General features: G+C 42.4%; 1 protein-coding gene across 4 annotated transcripts in view; it reads right to left on the reverse strand.

The window, feature by feature from the left end:
• The window catches only part of AHI1 (Abelson helper integration site 1), a 300,707-nt gene that overhangs the window by 43,662 nt on the left and 235,227 nt on the right, over window positions 1-21,818 (reverse strand). For all 4 annotated transcript variants that reach the window (XM_073575859.1, XM_073575862.1, XM_073575861.1 and 1 more), the window contains one exon: window positions 8,059-8,117. In XM_073575859.1, coding sequence (XP_073431960.1) covers window positions 8,059-8,117 — 59 coding nt within the window. The remainder of the gene's footprint in view (window positions 1-8,058; window positions 8,118-21,818) is intronic.

Genomic DNA, 21,818 nt, shown 5'->3' on the forward strand with positions numbered 1-21,818 from the left:
TCGACTTTCATTTAACCAATGCATGCGATTTGAATACTTGCAGTCATGTGTCAACTAGTCTCATCTATAATCTCTTAATAGAAGAGAATTGAGAAAAGCAGAGAGTCTAGCTAGCACGTGACCGTATGAATGCAAATCACATATGCGGTTACGTATCCGCCCAATCGCACAGGAATTGTGACAGTATACACATCACACACTGTCACGATTCCAAAATGTCTAGAGTGACACAGAGTAACTGCAGACTTTGCTTCAGGACAACTCCTTTAAACAAAGTTATAACCACACTGCTATAAAGCAAAAAAAATAATAGTTTTCTATTTAAAAGGAGCCTGTCAGGTCCGCCATGCCCTCCAACCCAGCAGCATTCACTTATGTATAAGTAAATTCCCTGCCTAACCATCCCTGTACAACATTTTTCGGTATAAATTTGGTTTAAAAACGCACTTATATTGTCCCAGCTTCCTATACTATTTAGATCGATAGGGCGTTAGTTGCCCCAGACTAGTACGCCCTCTTTCCATGTCATCACACCCCTGTGGGCATGATAACATAATTTGTAGGAGCTGGCGTCATCGCCAGCTTCTGCAAATTTCGAGAACACACGCTGCACATTTCTGCAGCGTCACTGACCCTTTGTAGCCGGGTGTACGCTCCCTGGCTTTAGAGATGCAGTGTGCATGTCTAAGTTCAGAAGCAGTCTTCTGAAGTTCCGATTATGCTCAGTGCGCCATGCAGAAAGGAAGCATACACCTGGCTACAAAGGAGCAGTGATGCTGCCGAAATGTGAGGCATGCAAGTGCGAGATTTACAATAGTTGGCGATGACACCAGCTCCTGCAAATTATGTTATCACTGGGTGCGATAACATGGAAAGAACGCACACTAATCTGGGGAAACCAATGGCCCATCAACTAGTCAAAGCCCTCATTAGCATAAGAAACTGGGACAATAGAAAGGCTTTTTAAAACCTAATTTTTACCGAAAAGTTATACAAACATGGTATGTCAGGGAATTTACTCATACATAAGTGAATGCTGCTGGGTTGGAGGTCATGGGGGACCTAACAGGATCCCTTTAAAAGGAAATGAATGGCTACACACTTCCTGAACACCACTTCCAATTTCTAAGCAGGTGCTTTCACAAAACAAGTTTTACTTCTATAATTCCTTTCTGCCCACATATGCACCAATAGCCAAAGTAACTATTAATGAAGGTTTGTTTGCTTTGTGAAATTAAGGCATTTTTTTGGCAGGGTGTGTCTCCGTCTCATTGGTACAGAAGCCCCTGAGGTCTGTTTATAGTGACTCACCGAGAGCTGTAATAACATAGAAACCTGTGGAAATGAATTCAGTCTTTTCAGAGATATCTGTGAAACGTTTTTAGGAAACTAATCATTTATAAATAGACACAACTTTATCAGTCCATAGGTAGATCTGTGGGGCAAAGTCAGGCTAAAATACTATACTGAACTGTATGCCATTAGTTTCTGAGTATACAGGGGAAGTATGTGATAGTAATTTTACATGATATCACTTATATTGTTTGTGACTTATTCTTTTTACTATTAATTCTGTGGAATACTGCATTCTAAAAAGTGATTTCATTTTATTTCTGTGACTAGACTAAGAACTATTCTCGAAGTCTCTTATGGACAGTTTTATGTTGAACTGTGACTGCTGCTTGATGGTTTTCCATATTTTAGATGCCGTCAATCTGTGGTTTTGGATGCAAGTAACTCAGAAGAACTTATCGTCTGCAACAAAGGTAATCCTTACACTTTTTCATAGGACATTCATTATTAGAGCCAGTTTCATCATAGTAATTGATTATTTTCATTGCTGCAAAGTTTTAGCAATTTTCCAGAATGACTGAGCTTCACACCTCAAAGTAATGATAGACTGTCGTTTCACTTTACTTAATAGAGTGGTTCTTGCCATACTCTGGTTTAGAAGTTTTCTGGAATGTGACTCAGTACTGTATGAAACTATGTACCACCACTGTCTTTGCAAAACACACCCGATCGAAAAACACTTTCAAAAAGCTCAGTGATTACAAAAATAATTTCTTGAAGATGCATTTTAACTGGAAGCCTTTTCAGGTGATTTCCTGATTAACCCCTTTCCGACATCGGGCGTAAATTTACACCGATGTTTGACTCCCTCCCTTTGATGTGGGCTCCGGTGCTCAACCCACATCTTTCCCAGCACGTCAGCTGTTTTGAACAGCTGACATGTGCCCGGAACAGCCATGGGTGGAATCGCAATCCATCCGTGGATACTAACCCGTTAAATGCCGCGGTCATACTCGGACAGCAGCATTTAACATGCCAGAAATCCACCCATCAGTGAACCCCATTACGTGATTGCACGTAACTGATGGGTTGGCATGACAACCAGAGATCTCCTGGGGACCTCTATGGTTGTCACTGATGCATTGCTACGAGCGCTCTACCGGTGGTCGGCACTCATATCAAGTGAGGTATTCTGCTACATACACGTGATCTGATCATCGCCTGTATGTAGCAAAGTCGATCGGGTTATGGCAGCTTCTAGTCTTCCATGGAGACTATTGAAGCATGCCAAAAGTGAAAAAAAATGTTTTTAAGAATATTTGTATAAAAAAATATATGAAAGTTTAAAATCACCCCCTTTCACCCCATTCAAAATAAAACAATTAAAAAAAAAAAATCAATCATATACATTTGGTATCGCCGAGTTCAGAATCGCCCAATCTATCAAAAAAAATTACCGTATATACCCGAGTATAAGCCGGCCCGATTATAAGCTGAGGCGCCTAATTTTGCCACGGAAAACTGGGTAAGCTTATTGACTTGAGTATAAGCCAGGTATGAATTGTCCCCTCATCCCTGTCCTGGTATGTGTGGCTCCCCCTGCTGTATGCATGGCTCCTCCATCCTCCCTCTGCTGTATGCATGGCTCCTCTGTCCTCCCCCTGCTGTATGCATGGCTCCTCCGTCCTCCCCCTGCTGTATGCATGGCTCCTCCGTCCTCCCCCTGCTGTATGCATGGCTCCTCCGTCCTCCTCCCTGCTGTATGCATGGCTCCTCCGTCCTCCTCCCTGCTGTATGCATGGCTCCTCCGTCCTCCTCCCTGCTGTATGCATGGCTCCTCCGTCCTCCTCCCTGCTGTATGCATGGCTCCTCCGTCCTCCTCCCTGCTGTATGCATGGCTCCTCCGTCCTCCTCCCTGCTGTATGCATGGCTCCTCCGTCCTCCTCCCTGCTGTATGCATGGCTCCTCCGTCCTCCTCCCTGCTGTATGCATGGCTCCTCCGTCCTCCTCCCTGCTGTATGCATGGCTCCTCCGTCCTCCTCCCTGCTGTATGCATGGCTCCTCCGTCCTCCTCCCTGCTGTATGCATGGCTCCTCCGTCCTCCTCCCTGCTGTATGCATGGCTCCTCCGTCCTCCTCCCTGCATGGCTCCTCCGTCCTCCTCCATGCATGGCTCCTCCGTCCTCCTCCATGCATGGCTCCTCCGTCCTCCTCCATGCATGGCTCCTCCGTCCTCCTCCCTGCTGTATGCATGGCTCCTCCGTCCTCCTCCCTGCTGTATGCATGGCTCCTCCGTCCTCCTCCCTGCTGTATGCATGGCTCCTCCGTCCTCCTCCCTGCTGTATGCATGGCTCCTCCGTCCTCCTCCCTGCTGTATGCATGGCTCCTCCGTCCTCCTCCCTGCTGTATGCATGGCTCCTCCGTCCTCCTCCCTGCTGTATGCATGGCTCCTCCGTCCTCCTCCCTGCTGTATGCATGGCTCCTCCGTCCTCCTCCCTGCTGTATGCATGGCTCCTCCGTCCTCCTCCCTGCTGTATGCATGGCTCCTCCGTCCTCCTCCCTGCTGTATGCATGGCTCCTCCGTCCTCCTCCCTGCTGTATGCATGGCTCCTCCGTCCTCCTCCCTGCTGTATGCATGGCTCCTCCGTCCACCTCCCTGCTGTATGCATGGCTCCTCTGTCCTCCTCCCTGCTGTATGCAAGGCTCCTCTGTCCTCCTCCCTGCTGTATGCATGGCTCCTCTGTCCTCCCCCCCTGCTGTATGCTTGGCTTAGCGTCTTCCATCCTCTCCCCTGCTGTATGCATGGCACAGCGTCCTCCCCCTGTTGTATGCATGGCTCGACACGGCTCCCCCCATCCTCCCCGTCATACTCACCCTCTCCTGGTGCGGTCTCTGCACTTCCCTGCTTCCCCGATGGTCTCCGGTGCCAGCAGCTTCTTCATGTGTTCAGCTGTCACATGCTAAAGATAGGGCGTGCAGATCGCATGCAGCGATGTGCGATACTAGGAGGAGATGACCGGAGGGGGCGGGGCTTAGCGGCGGCCATGCACTGCGGGTAAAAACGCTAGTGTGAAGCTAGCCTTAAAGATGCTTTTTATTGCGAAAACTAATTTTTGCATTACCACATTTTGAGTGTTATAATTTTTCCATATTTTGGCTCACAGTCATAAGAGGGCTTGTTTTTTGCAGGACGAGCTGACATTTTTATTGATACCATTTTCGGGCACATGACATTTTTCGATAGCTTTCTATTCTGATTTTTGGGAGACAATGAACAAAAACCAGCAATTCAGGAATTGTTTTTTGTTTTATTTTTTTTTTATACTGTTCTACGTGTAATAAAATTGGTAAGGCAGCTTTATTCTTCGGGTCAGTACGATTACAGCAATACCTCATGTACAGTCATATGTTAAAGTTTGGGCACCCCTATTAATGTTAACCTTTTTTCTTTATAACAATTTTGTTTTTTGCAACAGCTATTTCAGTTTCATATATCTAATAACTGATGGACTCCGTTATATTTCTGGATTCAAGTGAGGTTTATTGTACTAACAGAAAATGTGCAATCTGCATTTTAACAAAATTTGACCGGTGCAAAAGTATGGGCACCCTTATCATTTTCTTGATTTGAACACTCCTAACTACTTTTTACTGACTTCCTGAAGCACTAAATTGGTTTTGTAACCTCATTGAGCTTTGAACTTCATAGCCAGGTGTATCAAATCATGACAAAAGGTATTTAAGGTGGCCACTTGCAAGTAGTTCTCCTATTTGATTCTCCTATGAAGAGTGGCATCATGGGCTCCTCAAAACAACTCTCAAATGATCTGAAAACAAAGATTATTCAACATAGCTTTTCAGGGGAGGGATACAAAAAGTTGTCTCAGAGATTTAACCTGTCAGTTTCCACTGTGAGGAACATAGTAAGGAAATGGAAGAACACAGGTACAGTTCTTGTTAAGCCCAAAAGTGGCAGGCCAAGAAAAATATCAGAAAGGCAGAGAAGAAGAATGGTGAGAACAGTCAAGGACAATCCACAGACCACCTCCAAAGATCTGCTGCATCATCTTGCTGCAGATGGTGTCACTGTGCATCGGTCAACAATACAGCGCACTTTGCACAAGGAGAAGCTGTATGGGAGAGTGATGCGAAAGAAGCCGTTTCTGCAAGCACGCCACAAACAGAGTCGCCTGAGGTATGCAAAAGCACATTTGGACAAGCCAGTTACATTTTGGAAGAAGGTCCTGTGGACTGATGAAACAAACATTGAGTTGTTTGGTCATACAAAAAGGCGTTATGCATGGAGGCTAAAAAACACAGCATTCCAAGAAAAACACTTGCTACCCACAGTAAAATTTGGTGGAGGTTCCATCATGCTTTGGGGCTGTGTGGCCAATGCCGGCAACGGGAATCTTGTTAAAGTTGAGGGTCGCATGGATTCAACTCAGTATCAGCAGATTCTTGACAATAATGTGCAAGAATCAGTGACGAAGTTGAAGTTACGCAGGGGATGGATATTTCAGCAAGATAATGATCCAAAACACCGCTCCAAATCTACTCAGGCATTCATGCAGAGGAACAATTACAATGTTCTGGAATGGCCATCCCAGTCCCCAGACCTGAATATCATTGAACATCTGTGGGATGATTTGAAGCGGGCTGTCCATGCTCGGCGAACATCAAACTTAACTGAACTGGAATTGTTTTGTAAACAGGAATGGTCACAAATACCTTCATCCAGGATCCAGGAACTCATTAATAGCTACAGGAAGCGACTAGAGGCTGTTATTTTTGCAAAAGGAGGATCTACGAAATATTAATGTCACTTTTATGTTGCGGTGCCCATACTTTTGCACCGGTCAAATTTTGTTAAAATGCAGATTGCACATTTTCTGTTAGTACAATAAACCTCATTTGAATCCAGAAATATAACTGAGTCCATCAGTTATTAGATATATGAAACTGAAATAGCTGTTGCAAAAACCAAAATTGTTATAAAGAAAAAAGGTTAACATTAATAGGGGTGCCCAAACTTTAACATATGACTGTATATTTTTTTTATGTTTTTGCGCGTTTACACAATAATAGACATTTTATAGAAAAATACTCATTTTTGCATCACTTTATTCTGAGAGCTACAACTTATTTTTATGCTGATGGAGCTGTATGGTTGCTTGATTTTTGGGAGAGAAGATGACGTTTTTAGCGGTACCATTTGTATTTACATCTGTCTTTTTGATTGCGTTTTACTGCACTTTTTGTTTTGCATTAAGATAATAAAGCATTGTTTTTTGCCTCGTTTTTTATTTATTCTTTTACGGTGTTCACTGAAGGGGTTAACTAGTGGGATAGTTTTATAGAGCGGGTCATTATGGACGCGGCAATACCAAATATGTGTAGTTTTATTGGGGGTTTTTTCATTTACATAAATAAATTTATTTATTGGAAAAATATTTTTTTCTTCTTTATTTAGGGATTTAAAAAAAAATATTTGGAAAAACGTTAAAAAAAAAATTACATTGTCCTATACATCATTATATAATGTCAGCTCGTTGATCTGACACTGCACTGCAGAATATCAGATCAGGATCTGACAGGCAGGGAAGGAGGCATGCTGGTGCCTGCTCTCAGCAGGCGCTCGCAAGCCACCTTCCCTCCAGGACCCTGTGGCCATCTTGGTGTCGGGAGTCTCCAAGGAGACCATCGAGACATCGTGATGGCATCTCGATGTCCCGGTGAAAGCGCGGGGAGCCCCCTCCCTGCGCGATGCTTCTCTATGCCACTGTCACTACTGACAGCAGCATCAGAGGGGTTAAATACTGCACTTTGTGGGAACGCATCTCCTGCACAGCAGTATATGTACGGCGCATGTCGGGATGGGGTTAATTGTCTCACTGAGAGCAGCCAAGGTGAGTTAGGCTAGTTTCACATTTGCGTCTTTGGGCGCAGCGCATCGTGCGCAAGTAGAAACGCATGCAAAAACGCACATGCGTTTTTGCAGGCGTTTGCGTTTATGTGCATGTGTTTTAACCAGTTTCTAGCCATGTTTACTCTTAAAACGCATGCGCACGCAAGTCCATGTGCACGCCTGCGTTCCCATAGACTGCAATGCGTTGTTTTGACGCATTCCGTGTGCAAGCATACATATGCGTTTTTTTTACGCCTTTGGACGGACCCAAGAATGCAACAGGTTGTGTCTGGCGCGTCTAGACGCACACCTTGAAAAAACACATGAGCACGAAAACGCAGACGAGCGCATGCAAACGCAAGACCATGCGTACGCCATGTTAAACATAGGTACGCATGACGCATGTGCACGGATGCGCTGCACAAAAAAACACTAATGTGAAACCAGCCTTAGTGTAGATTTCTGCATATACAGCTCATAGTACATCAAGATATTTTGAATAAATTGTTCCCATTTTTTCATCATTAGCATATCATTAACATGTCTGTCCATGATGTGATATCTATATTTCCGTGACACTTTCTTTTTGGAATTTCTATGTTGAGGAGTTTAGATACAACAGCAGACATTTAGATCCTGATTTGTGGAGTACAGTCTAGAGTAGTGAATACTATAACAGCAAAAATATTTAACATAGTTTGTATGAACTTGAAAGAGATATACATTTTGGGGCATCAGTATCTTTTCACCATTTAACCTCAGTGGAAATAATTGTTACTGGAAAGACACACTGGCATAATGTGCAAAGCGGATGTTTGATGGTCAATACGGCTGTACATAATAAGTGAGCTGTCTTACCACTTGAAGTTTGATTGATGGTGTACGACTGAGTGACTGTCCTACTGGGCTGAAACCACCTGCGAGAAGACAAGACAATAAGCATTTGTTTTCGGGCCGGTTACACTTAGTTGATGTCTGTATGTTGTGAAAACAATGCAAAGTTTGGTCAAATTCAGAGGAATCCTCATGGACAAGAGTTGGAAAAAGCATCAATCAATACCTCAATGCATTTAACTACAATGGCTACATTAAGAGGCTTTTTTTTATTAGGTGGGTTGGGAACAATTGTTCGGGTGCTGGATTATCATAAGATGCTATTAACATTTCATTGGCATAATTCCACATAATAAAAAAATAGCACCTTTTAGCTGTGCTATTTATGCCAACAGATATTTTGTGTAATGCAATTTTTTTTTCAGCGAGTACGCAATGTTATGTGGAAAAGTGAATGTTTGTCCTTTTCCATAACTCCCATAAATGTGAAAGCAGAGGGTGGTATTCGCACCAACGAGCCATTTGTGTCTTTTGGATGTGCCATGATTTGAATACCAACTGAATTTAATAATAAACATCTATGCAATGTAGAAATTTCACTCTGTGTCTGACAAATAATGTGTCAGTGACTAAAACAAGTTAACAAAATTATGCCATTTTTAATTTCATTACTAATGGGTTTTCGACAGCTTGCTTATCTTTATCTGAAAAGATGTGGCTTAGTAGCGACAGTACTCCAACATCCCATCATAAAGTACAAGGATGACATGCCAGACCTGTTGTACTAGTTCTCTGCTGGTTCAACTTGTGTGTTCAAAATTTTATGCAAAGTCTGTTGTAAATCTTACAATTTATGATGGTCTACAGATTAATTCACTGTACTCTGTACACTGTAATAGTGATAAAAATATATTGTGGAAGCACATAAGGCTGTAGTTGAATACACAAATATATGAAACAAGTGACAATCACATGTCATTTTGACTCTCCTTGGTATGTTCAAGAGGTCGATAAATGAGATATGCAGGAGCAATGGAAAGAGAAAAGGCACTACCAGCGCAGCTATAAAGATTCTATGTGAACATGAATCTATCAGGTCTGTCCCTAAAGCAGTGGTACCCAACCTTTCTGACCCGGAGAGCCACTTTCAGCTTAGAGAGAGGGGCGCGAGCCACATCCAGCTCCCACCCCCTTCAAAGTAGCGTCAACCAAAGCCCCCATTACAGGTATAATGATAACCAAAGCTTTTCCACAGAAATCACTCCAAAGCAGTACACTGAGATCCAGGGGTTACCACAATACCCCCATTCAGTATTCTCCCATCAAGGACTCCCAACACACTGTCACATTCAGCTTTGAGCACCTCCTCTAGCAGGTAGTACCATGCTCCAGCGTACCATACCTAAAACATCTCTAAACCCCTAAGACCAGTAAATGTGCATCCAGATCCGCTCTTCTGTGTAGGGCTACCCACAAAATTCACCATTTTAAGATGTACTCTTCATAAGTGTTTGCTAGACCAGGAGCTAATGCACCAAGCTGGCAGACTGTCGCAAGCCACAATTGATGGGACCACGAGCTACATGTGGTTCCCGAGCTACAGGTTGAGGACCCCCGCCCTAAAGGATTTATCCATGACTATTTTTTCTTCTACTATGGGCCTAAAAATTAAAAGGCAGGTAGTTAATCTGACATCTCATTAAAAGAGCAGCGGCTTCTCTTCTGCCCTGCTCTGTTGATGGAGTGTGACGGCCGCCGTCATGCTGATTGACAGCCGGCTTCAATCAGCATGATGTCAGCAGTGACGTCCCATCAACAGAGCAAAGCAGAAGAGAAGCCGATGCTCTTTTAATGAGACATCAGAAAAACAAAAAAATAGTCCTGGATCAATCCTTTAACTTGCATTTAAGAAATACAAATGTGCTCATTAGATCTCTGGATAGACTTTGGGTATGTGCACACAGTGCGGATTCTCCCGCGGATTTTTCCGCACAAAAACAGCAGCTCTTGGCAGAAAATGCAGGTGCGTTTTTGATGCTGTTTTTCAGTGCGGTTTTGCCTGCGGATTTGTAAATGTTTTTGTAAAGCTAAATAAAAATGTTATTTAACAAAAAAAAAAAAAAAGATTTGTGATGTAATTTCTGTCCAACCTCCTCTTTTACATTTGTCCAACCCACACTACATTACACACACACAGATAGACAGATAATAGATAGATAAATATGGGATAGATAGATGGATAGATATATGGATAGATATATCTATCTAACCCATATCTTTCTTTCCATAGATATATCTATAGATATTTCCATAGATATATCTATAGACATTTCCATAGATATATCTAAAGATATATAGCCATATATATTTAAAAAAAAAAAAAAAAATGGAAAAAAATATGGCGTGGGCTCCCGCGCAATTTTCTGCGCCAGAGGGAAAGCCAACGACCGGGGCCAATATTTGTAGCCTGGGAAGGCCCATGGCCCCTTCCCAGGCTATGAATATCAGCCCATATACAAATTAGAACGAAATCCATTATTACTGCATCATGTATGGTCCTCAAAGTACATTGCAGAGGAACCACGAAAGGATTTATAACTAGGAACACTCACTGAATATTGGAATACGATAAAGACCCCCCGAGGAAGCCAATGCGAAACGCGCGTTGGAGCTGCGTGTTCCGGAATCCTGTGTAGAGGGACTATGGGTAAAGGCCCTTTTACATTTAGCGATGCACCAGCGATCCGACCAGCGATCCGACCCGGTCAGGATCGCTGGTGCATCGCTAAATGATCGCTAGTGCATCGCTAAATGATCGCTAGTGAGCTTTCATACAGAAAGACCTCACTGCGATGTAGCAGCGACGCAGCGCATGATACTTACCATTCACACACAGCGATCCTGACGTCCTCCCGCCCGCCTCCACGCGTCGCTCGTCGTCACAGCAGGAAGTCTCAGCAGGAAGCGCCCGACGAGAAATGGAGCCGGACATTCTCGCGCGATCAGCGATGGACAGCGGGGGAGCCGGTCGCTGGTAAGTATCACACATAGCGATATCGCTAGCAATATCGCTATAACGTCACAAAACCAGTGACGTTTTAGCGATATTGCTAGCGATATCGCTTAGTGTAAAACCCCCTTAAGAGTGGCTTTATCATTACCTCATGCAATTGTGGACATCTCAGACTGCTGTCAGTGGTTTACTTTAGTTATTAGGATCTCCCTGCAATCACCTACATTGTTCTTATCACATTTGCACTTTATCACCCTTTAGAGGTGAAATACTTATTGTTTACATTACCATTTGTATCTTTAGCGGTAGCTGTGATTTATTTTATTTAGATGAATGTATGCTGCCACTCTCCCACCTCCATACACGTATTTTGTCAGGCCCGGTCTTATATGTTTTTTGTTTGTCTTTTTCCCCCTCTTTCGTGAACTCCATGTTTATGCTTTGGTAATATTATGAAATTGTATTTATATTTGAATAGTGTATTTTTAACCTATTTTGAATGTACGCTCTATCGTATTCCAATATGAATATCAGCCCGCAGCTGTCTGCCTCGCCTTTTCTGGCTATTAGAATAGGGGGACCCCCCCCCCCCCAAAAAAAGAAAATGATGTGGGGTCCCCCTATTTTTCATAGCCAGAAAGGCTACGCAGTCAGCTGCGGGCTGATATTCATAGCCTAGGAGGAGACCATTGGTATTGGGCCCCCCCCCCGGCTACAAATACCAGCCCGCAGCCGCCCTAGAAATGTAGCATCTATAAGATGCGCCAATTTTGGCACTTAGCCCCTCTCTTCCCACTCCTGTGTAGCGGTGGGCTATGGGGTAATAAGCGGTTAATGTCACCTTGCTATTGTAAGGTGACATTAAGCCCGGTTAATAATGGAGAGGCGTGAATAAGACACTTATCCATTATTAATCTTTTGAAAGGGTTAAAAAAGCACACACATAATAAAGTCTTTTAATGAAATAAAAAACAACACGGTTTTCATCTTTTTATTTAACTCCCAGATCCAAGTGACGCCCTCGGTCTCCTAGAAAAAAAAGAAAAATAATAAACCAACTGTATAACTAGTGTCCCACGACAATCTCCCCTATAGAACAGTGACATCAGCAGATGTGACCGCTCTATAGGGCCTCCCAGTGATGAACTGACAGGAGACAATTCCTCCTGCAGTCCATCACTGAGGTTACCTGAGTTCAAAATCTCACTTTACAGAAATGCTGCGTGAGAATTAGGGTTAGGGCTATGGGACCTCTTTCCCAGCGGAGGAATACACAGCGGAGGATTACCAGCGCCTGTCATTTCATTGCTGGAGCCCATCATTTCATTGCTGGAGCCCGTCATTTCATTGCTGGAGCCCCTGGAGAGCGGTCGCATCAGCTGATGTGGCAGCTCTCCATGGCAGATCGACGTGGGACCCTCGCTATTACTTGGACTACGGCGGAAAGGTAATTATAGGTTGGTTTATTATTTTATTATTATAGGCGATCAATGGCTTCGGGGAATTAGGTGTGTGCGGTGAGTACGTACTCTATATGTTATGTTTTGTATGTTATATGATATATGTTCTGCATGTTCTATGTTCCATATGTTATGTTGTATGTTCTGTATGTTATGTTATTTTTTTTGTTTTATATTCAACACATTAGCCGGATGATGGGACTACTACCGTCCCATCATTGGCTAATGTGTCACCCACTGTCAGGGTAGCAGGCATCGCCCAATGGGACTTGTAGTCCCATTGGACGATGCCTGCATACACATACACACACACAGCCCTGCAGACCCGACAGCCTGATGACACCAGCACAGGCCCGGTAACCCCCCGCACAGCCCGATGAGCCCCGCACACACACGCCCAGTCACCGCCCACACACAGTCACCGCCCACACTCTTCTCCCTCCCGATCTGCAGCATTTCATCCGCAGCAAAGCCGCAGATCTTTTTGAGACCTGCGGTTTTGCTGTGGAGCAATGCAAGTCAATGGGTGCAGAAACGTTGCAGATCCACCCAAAGAATTGACATGCTGCGGATAATGAACCCGCAGCGTTTCTGTGCAGATTTTTCCGCAGCATGTGCACAATGTTTTTCATTGATTACAATGGTACTGTACAATGCAGGAGATTCTACTGAGGACCTGCAGGGCCAAAGCCGCTGCAGATCCATAGTAGAATCCGGAACGTGTGCACATACCCTTAAGGTTCATACAAAGACAAGACCAAAAAAATTACATTATACTAATCCTGCTCTACACTGTGCATAAACAGACAAGAGTCTAAAAACGTACCAAATTTATCACAGTTGCTCACGATGGATGGTAAATTTGGTTAATCTTCAAATAGCTTTGTCTAAACACTCCCCCACACATTAGATCACTGTTAGCCAACAGCTCTCTGCGCTTACTCCAACATAAACAGTAAGGCTGCGTTCACACGTTCAGGTTTTTTTGCGTTGGTTTTTACCACGCGATTTTGCTGCGAAAATGCAAAAAACCTGCATCCCATGTCATCCTATGGGATTCCGCAATGATGTGCTAATGCTGCGGATTTTCCCAAGGCGGAATCGCATCGTAGAAAAATCCGCATCATGCTCATTAATTTGCGGAATCGCGGCGATTCCGCCCACATAGGAATGCATTGTTCTGCTTACTTTCCGCATGTGGCTGTGCCCACCATGCGAAAAGTAAGCAAAATATTTGTGGATGGTAACCATGGTCCGGAGGATAGGAGACTGTCCTCCGGGCTGTGGGTACCATATCCCTGTAAAAAATAGGATTAAAATAAAAAAATAAAAAAATCGGCTTATACTCACCTTCCGATGTCCTGCGCAGCGTCCCCAGGCTTCAGCGATACACGCGGCAGGTCCCGTTGCCAGTAATGCATTGCAATGACCTTTGCTGACGTCGCACCTTGCGATGCTGTAGCGGTCTTGTGAGACTGCGACGTCATCAAAGGTCATTGCCGCAATGCATCACTGGGAACGGGACCTGTCGGAGCATCGCGGAGGCTTGGAGACGCTGCGTGTGACGTCGTAAGGTGAGAAAAACACAATTTTTATTTTTTTAATTATTTTTAACATTAGATCTTTTTACTACTGAGGCTGCATAGGCAGCCTCAATAGTAAAAAATTGGTCACACTCGTCAAACACTATGTTTGACAAGTGTGACCAACCTGTCAATCAGTTCACCAAGCGATGCTACAGATCGCTTGGAAAACGCTAGCATTTTGCAAGCTAATTACGCTTGCAAATCGCTAGTTTTTCCATGGGAAAATCGTGGGAATTTAAAATGCGATTTTCCCGTGGAATGGAATTCCGGAATTCTTGCGGTAACTTCCGCGGGAATTCCACTACGTGTGTACCCAGCCTAACAATCAGCAGAGCGCTCCTGTGTTACCTATGAATGAGCCACTGCAAGTCTCCTTTAGCAGATTATCTCTGGAAGTTCAAATGAATTTACTACTCAAATTCAACAAGCCAGTTTTTTTTCTCCCCAACACAATCTGTGAAGGAAGAGTAGGCCAACCCCGCCGATATCAGCTCATTCAGAAGTCCATGTTTTGATCGCAACTCACTTCTTAGTTTTTCTTACTTTGCGCCTAAATTTCGGCACAATTTCGTCCCTTTTTGGCCTCATGTAACAACTATTTTCAAATGAGGCACAAAGGTTCCAATTCATTAAGGAACCTGATCCAGGAGTTGAAGTGCAGTCCCGGCACTAGCGTCTGAGCACTGGCAAACGTCAGCCCAGTGTAACAGTGCAGCGGTAATCCGGACGACACGGAAACTTGGGTGCTTAACCGGTGAAAAAGAAAATGTGGTGTTCGATTAAATAAAAAGGCAGCACTCACCGTTCCAGGTGCAAGTCTTTATTCAGTAGCGTGAATACATGTTGTCGGGCGAGGTGGAAGCGGACAAAGTCAGACTACAGCCGTTTAGCACTGTGTGCGCTTCCACGGTGAGGGGACCTGTACTTGGAATAGTGAGAGCTGCCTTTTCTTTAATCAGACAATTTATTAAGTAGTTTACACTAGAAATCTTGCTTAAAGCAACTTAATAAGCCATATAATTTTTGTGCAAGTCAGAAGCTGCGCAAAAATATTGCAATTTTTGCAGTTTTCCCACCATTACTAGTCAAATGTCAAAATGGGCATGGCTGTGCATGACAGTCTAATTCATTGAAAGTTATGCCACTTAGCATAACTTATATGACAGGAGTACATCTCTGGCGAAAGTGCAAGGAATTTAATGAATTGTGTACATCTTAAAATCTGGCCCACTGTATCTAAAACACATAGTAAAGAAGTAAATTAACTTAATGCAACATTATCTGCCATACTGAGCACAAACACATTATTAAATCTAAATTTATAATAGACTTTGAATACAAAAGCAATATAAACAAATAAAATGTATTCAAGAGTTAGTGAGATATAATTTGTCCAAATCACTTCTAATTGATTGACAAGCTAAAAAACAGACCACAAAAGACTAGATAAAAAACGAGGGGAAGGAAATTAAAAAGAAGGGAGATGGATGTGCCATAATTCCAAATAAGTTATATGCAGTATATCAATGATGATATATGAAAAACACTGTGCAGCAATATATAAATAGATAAATGTGAAAATAAATATAAAAAGTCCAGTGACATGGAATAACTAAATATTGCAAGTTTTGATAAGGTGTAAAATCCTATTTTCAGCACATACATAAGAAATAATACTGAAAGTGCAATGTGCAACAATGCATAATTAATAAATAAATATATATATATTTTTTTCATAATGTTTTTTATAAGACGTTAATTAAAGTGATTTTTATAAACTATATCAGCTTAATTCTTAAATACATTTTGTTGGCTCAAACATTAAATGTGACCTATTTTTTCTTTGGCCTTACCTTTCAGTGCAGACATCACAATAGGCAATATAAGCCATCACTTGGGAAATGACATACAGTAATTAATTTGTTAAACATCATAAGAAAAATTAACATCTCAAGGGAAGCTACAGTAATTTTAAAATGGTAAAAAAAAAACCCCAAGGATATATTCTTGTCTTTACCGAAGGCAAGTTGATAGAGAAGTAGAGGTAACTCAGATTAACTGAGAAGTCCAGATATTGACCATTTTTAGCCAAGTCAATTCAAGTGTTCAATAGAGTAAATTCCATTAGAAATGACACAGTAGGACACATTACATAACTAAGATGTACCTCGCTGATATCACACAAACTATGACATTTCATCCACTGCTACGATTGTGGTATTCAATCTCCAATGTCACTTCTGTTGCGATGTACTCAATAGCGAGGTCATGTGGCAAGGGACAAAATTTCACTGTAGTGAAATAAATTTGTAATGGAGGCCTAGAAAACAGTAAACAGGTCCCTGTTCTTTTTCTCAAATATACACTTACACCAAATTAAAAGTCCAATTAACCAATTAAAAGGATGGCCTGTGTTGCCTCCAAAAATATGCAAAATAAACACCTAAAATCCACAGTTCTACTTCTTATAATAGAGTCAAATTATGCTACAGATGCCGACTGTCGAGATGAGGGGTACCAAAAATATGATTATGAGCAATTTCCTCTCTTTTACCTAATAGTTTTGTTAAAGAAATGTCAGTAGATACAGTATATATGTAATTTAACGAGAAAAGGTGTATAAGAAACAAAACTGATCCACAATGGTACTCGCCAGGGCTGTCCTCTATCACCCCTGCTTTCTGTAATGTGCATAGGAGCCCACTGCAGCTACAATATGCCTCAATTTAAACATCCATGGGGTGATGGTGGGAGACATGGAATTTAAACTGTCTATTTGCAGATGATGTTTTATTGACACTAACCCAATTACATATTACCCTCCCTAATCCGCACGCCCTCCTGGGACGATTTAGCTACCTGTCAGGCTACAATGTCAACAGTAGTAAAACCGATGCCCTCACTCTCAAATGTCTCTAGCACATCATTATACTGTAGAAAACTGCAGATGGACAGACGTGTCTCTGCAATATTTAGGGGTTCAACTGACTTCCAGTTATAAATCGTATCAACATAACTAACCTCAATTATTCAACAAACGCAAGCGGTTTTTTAATGGATGGAACAGTCTGCCGCTACCTCTTTGGGAGAATCTTCAGTTAAAATATTTATAGTTCCTAAGCATTTACCTATTTGAAACTTTACCACTTCATGTTCTCTATAGGGAACTAAGAAGTTTGCAGTCATCTATTCTCCATTCATCTGGCCCCATAAAAGGCATAGCTACAAGAATCAAATTCTATTAACGAGTAAAATGAGAGGAGGGCTAGGTTTACACGACGTTTTTAAATACTATTGGACATCTCATTTCCGCCACATTCCAGCCTGATCCATTCTTAGAGAATTTTCTAGATGGAAGGAAATTGAAAATCTGAGAAAACCCCAATCCATCCAAATTTTTACCTTTGGGCGACTTTCAAATAAGCTGGATTCTCACATGTTGGGACCAATCGTTTTTACTAAAATGATTTGGGATACATGCTCTATGAAATTTCCATTAATGTCTGAACATTCCCCTATGACCTCATTCCCATTTAATCCTGCAATACCCAAAAGTTTGAATGGTGGTTTCATAAGACCATGGTTTAATAAGCAACTTTTTGTTTTGTGGACATAGTTGCATTGTAGCATTTTACTACCTTTTGATACATTACAATCTCACTTAAACATACCCTTAAATTCTCATCACTACATTTAAATCAGGCACTATATGTACTCTCATTTCTCTTCCCTGAAAGTCTTTCAACCTACCCACTTTAAAAGTTATGTAGAGCTGGTATTTCAAATGATGAACATTAGATATTTATAGGATATTACTTAACCCCTATGTAGATGACCACCCGAAACACATACATGAGCAAATGGGAAAGCTTTATGGGCGAATCCCACTTGCCTTGTACATGACAAGGAATATGGAGAAGCACAGCTAAGACTTCCACATGCTTCACCCACAGGGAAAATAAATATAAACTACTTATGTATTGGAATCATATTCCTTCTCTATTACATAAACTTAATCCTAATATTCCCAACTGTTGCTGTAGTTGTGACAACTCTGATGGGGATCAATATACGATAGGTAAGTATGGCACTCCAAAGTCTAGAGGGTGCTCAGATCGGGTCCAACCATTTACTTTATATAGAGAAGAATTTGAGGTGGATTTACTTTACTTATTCTACTCTTGTACAGGTATTCTAAGCTTTTGGAAATTTGTTAAAGATCGTATTATTAAAGTCATTGGTCTTCAGGTGCCCCTTGATTCAAAATTTTATTTACTTAAAGTGGTTGTTCACTAGTAGGACAACCCCTTCTTAAACTAAATGTTCGGCCCCGATAAAATAATAAACCTATACTCCCCTACCGGGCTGGCGCTGATGCCGCGGTGTTGACACTTGCTCTCCCCGAGGCTGTGATGCGGTGTCCTAAGACCGGCGCCCAATCAACGCTGGCCTCACTGTCTCCGCCTACATACGAACTGAACATGAAGAGGAAGCCAGGGATCAGTTGCAGCCCGGACTTCCTCCATGTTCAGTTTGTCCGAATTCGGAGACAGTGACGCCAGCGCTGAATGGGCGCCGGGCACCATGTGTCATTCCACCGCATCACAGGCCCGGGTCAACGAATGCAGGCACTGCTGGGATGGAGCCAACACAGGAGGTGAGCATAGGCTTTATTATTTTATCAGGGTCAAACATTTAATTTAAGAAGGGGCTATCCTAGTAGTGGACAACTCCTTTAATATTCCACCATTTAAAATCAGTCTTAAAACGATGTGCAAAGCATGGAATATCTCACAGCCCTATTAAATAACACATCTGAGCGATTTGAGGCGGTCTGGGACCCCCTAGTACACAAATTGGGTACAAACAGACTGTTAATAAACATGATTACCAAAAGTAGATTATGTAGTAGGTGTCAAACTAGAATTGCTCTTCAACTCTTCACACCACTTTCTTCCTTCTGTGTCACTGCCCTGTCCGGTTATTGCAAGATGTTAACTCTTCAGTGTTAAGTTTACTCATAGTTACTGATTATTAGAGTGGAACTATGCAATATCGTTTGCTAGTAACTTGAATTTTATGATGTTATATGATGTAATTTTATTTTTAGAAACATTTCATAAAAATTCAGCTACGGTATATAAAAAAAGGAACAAATATGGAAACATTTACCTAATTTTTTTTTTCCTTTTTTCCCAAACATTCATTCAATGAAAATAATGGCAACACTATATGGTGAGAAAGAAGGTGGACAGAGAAGGGCGAGAGAGAACTAAGCAAAAGAAAAGCAGTACAAATCAGAAGTCGTGAAAGTATATAGAGCAGCCTGCGTAGGATCTGTGTTTCAACGTGGACCACAAGACTAGCTCCAAAAGCCCTCAGGTTTTAGTAAAAGAATTATAGCAAAGACCAAACAGTAATTAGCATTGTATACTGAGCATCACGCAATGGGTTGGCAGGGATGAACAATGAAGTACATAATATGATCTATTCCCATAATTAAATTTCAAGCAAATATGTGAGAAAACAAATACACCAGCTTAAAAGAGATTATACCCCTTTTTTTTTTTTTTTTTTTTTACAAATTTGCACTGTAAGATCTAAACCTAAAAGTTGGTTTAGATTAATCAGATGAAAAGCTACGTTACACACACTGCAAATCCCATGGTATTCCCTGTATACAACATGATCAAAAATTAGGAGAAATCCCTTCTCATTGGAGAGTTCAGCTAAACAAGCTACACGCTAGCAAATGGTTTTTTGCTTGTTTTAATGCAACTTACACTGCATTCACACATCCATGTATCGCATTCAGAGTATCTACAAAGAAAAATAGCCAGAAACATTAAAATAAATCCCCCAAGTTTTTATAAATACATCAATGCCAAAAAGAAAAAAAACTAATGGTAACGACCACTTAAAAGACCATAACAAGATAATTACAGAGGACATAATCTACTATATAACCGTCTAATTCTGTGTCTGTCTGTCTGTAACGGAAATCCAGCTTCGCTGATTCCTCCGGCCAGGCGCGACCAGACAGGGGTCTGCAGCAAGATCTTCTAGGGCAGTGTGCCCAGTGAAAAAGTCCAAAATAGATCGCAGACCCCTCAGGCCATGAGGGTCATCCCCAAGGAAGGTGACAGAGGAAGATCCAAGATAATGTGAGCACCGACCCGAATACTGCTGGTAGCACTGATGTCACTGAAGGTGGAGGAAGATGGCGCCCGCAGCAATCCTCCACAGAAACGTCGATGTGCCCTGCCTTAACTTGATCAGAGGAGGGCGAAAACCCCCCGGTTGGCAAGGGGCAAGCCTAAGGCAGGACGCAGATGCTGTTTAGAAGGAAATCGCCACACCGCCCGAACACCGGGTAGCGGTGACGTCACCACAGAGGAGGAAGATGGCGCGTGCAGTAGGCAGAGACGGAACCTTCACCAGCAGTGTGCCCAAGGAAAACAAGAAAACAAGTTCAGATGAGGGTCCAGTCCCCCCCCCCCGGGTCTGCAAGGTGCAATCCCAAAGTTGATCCCAGAAGCCTTTCAAATGCAATTTTCTACACCGCCCGAACACCGGGTAGCGGTGACGTCACCAATAGGAAAAAAGATGGCGCCCACAGCGCTCAATGACAGGACCTTTAGCAGTGATGTGCCCAGTGATAGCATAGGTAAAAAAGGGCAAAAAAAACCCCCCCGGTTGGCACGGGGCAACCCTAAAGAAGGTGTATGTAGATGTCCTGAAGCAAAATTACATAGATGAAAAAACGCTATTTATAGGTAGGAGCTGTGTTACCATGATGACCAATGTCCCATGCAGTTATATGCTCAGGTGAGAGAGTTTCTCACAAATGACATAAAAACTGAGAAATTTAAATAAAAAGAGGTTTTAATACCTCAGAAAATAGTTTCTCACAGGGATAGGCAATAGATCATTACAGCTGACCAGCATAACCATAGCAACCCCTCAGGTGCCATTGGAAAAATATAAGCCAGAAAATGTCGCCAAAAACAAGAATTGTAGAAAAAATTTAAAAAGTCTGCATAAATATCCACTATATAATCCTCTAATTCTGTCTGTCTGTCTCTCTGTAACGGAAATCCCGCGTCGCTGATTGGTCGCGGCCGGCTGCGACCAATCAGTGACAGGCGCAGTCCGCCGTGAATTGGCGCGGAATTCGAACGACGCACGCCACCCCAACCGTCAGGAGATCGCCACCCCAAAAGCCAGGCGCGACCAATCAGCGACCGGTGCCGTCCGCCCGCGAATTGCCGCGTGATTTGAACCACGCTTTTCCGATTGGTCGCGCCCGGAGACTTTACCTGGAAAATCCTGTGTATTCATTGCATAAATAAACTACATTCATATTCTAGAATACCCGATGCGTTAGAATCGGGCCACCATCTAGTACCACATAATAGCCTTATACTGCATCTGCAGAAGCTGGGACTAGGAGAAACTATATACAGATGGGTAAGGAATTGGCTAAATGATAGGAACCAAAGTTGTAGTAAATGGTACATTCTCTAAATGAGAGATAACCATCTGTGGGGACTGCTGGGATCTGTACTAGAACAGATTCTTTTAACCTCATTATTAATGACTTTGCAGATGGGATTGAGCTTAAATTGTCAATCTGCTCTGACAAAACCAAACTATGTAGGATATTAAAATCTGACCTTAACATTACAAAAAAACAATCTGGATAAGATTGAATGGGTAAACACT

Source organism: Dendrobates tinctorius, unplaced genomic scaffold, assembly GCF_039654945.1.
Source record: "Dendrobates tinctorius isolate UK_male_01 unplaced genomic scaffold, ASM3965494v1 ptg000046l, whole genome shotgun sequence".
NCBI classification, from domain to species: Eukaryota; Metazoa; Chordata; class Amphibia; order Anura; family Dendrobatidae; genus Dendrobates; species Dendrobates tinctorius.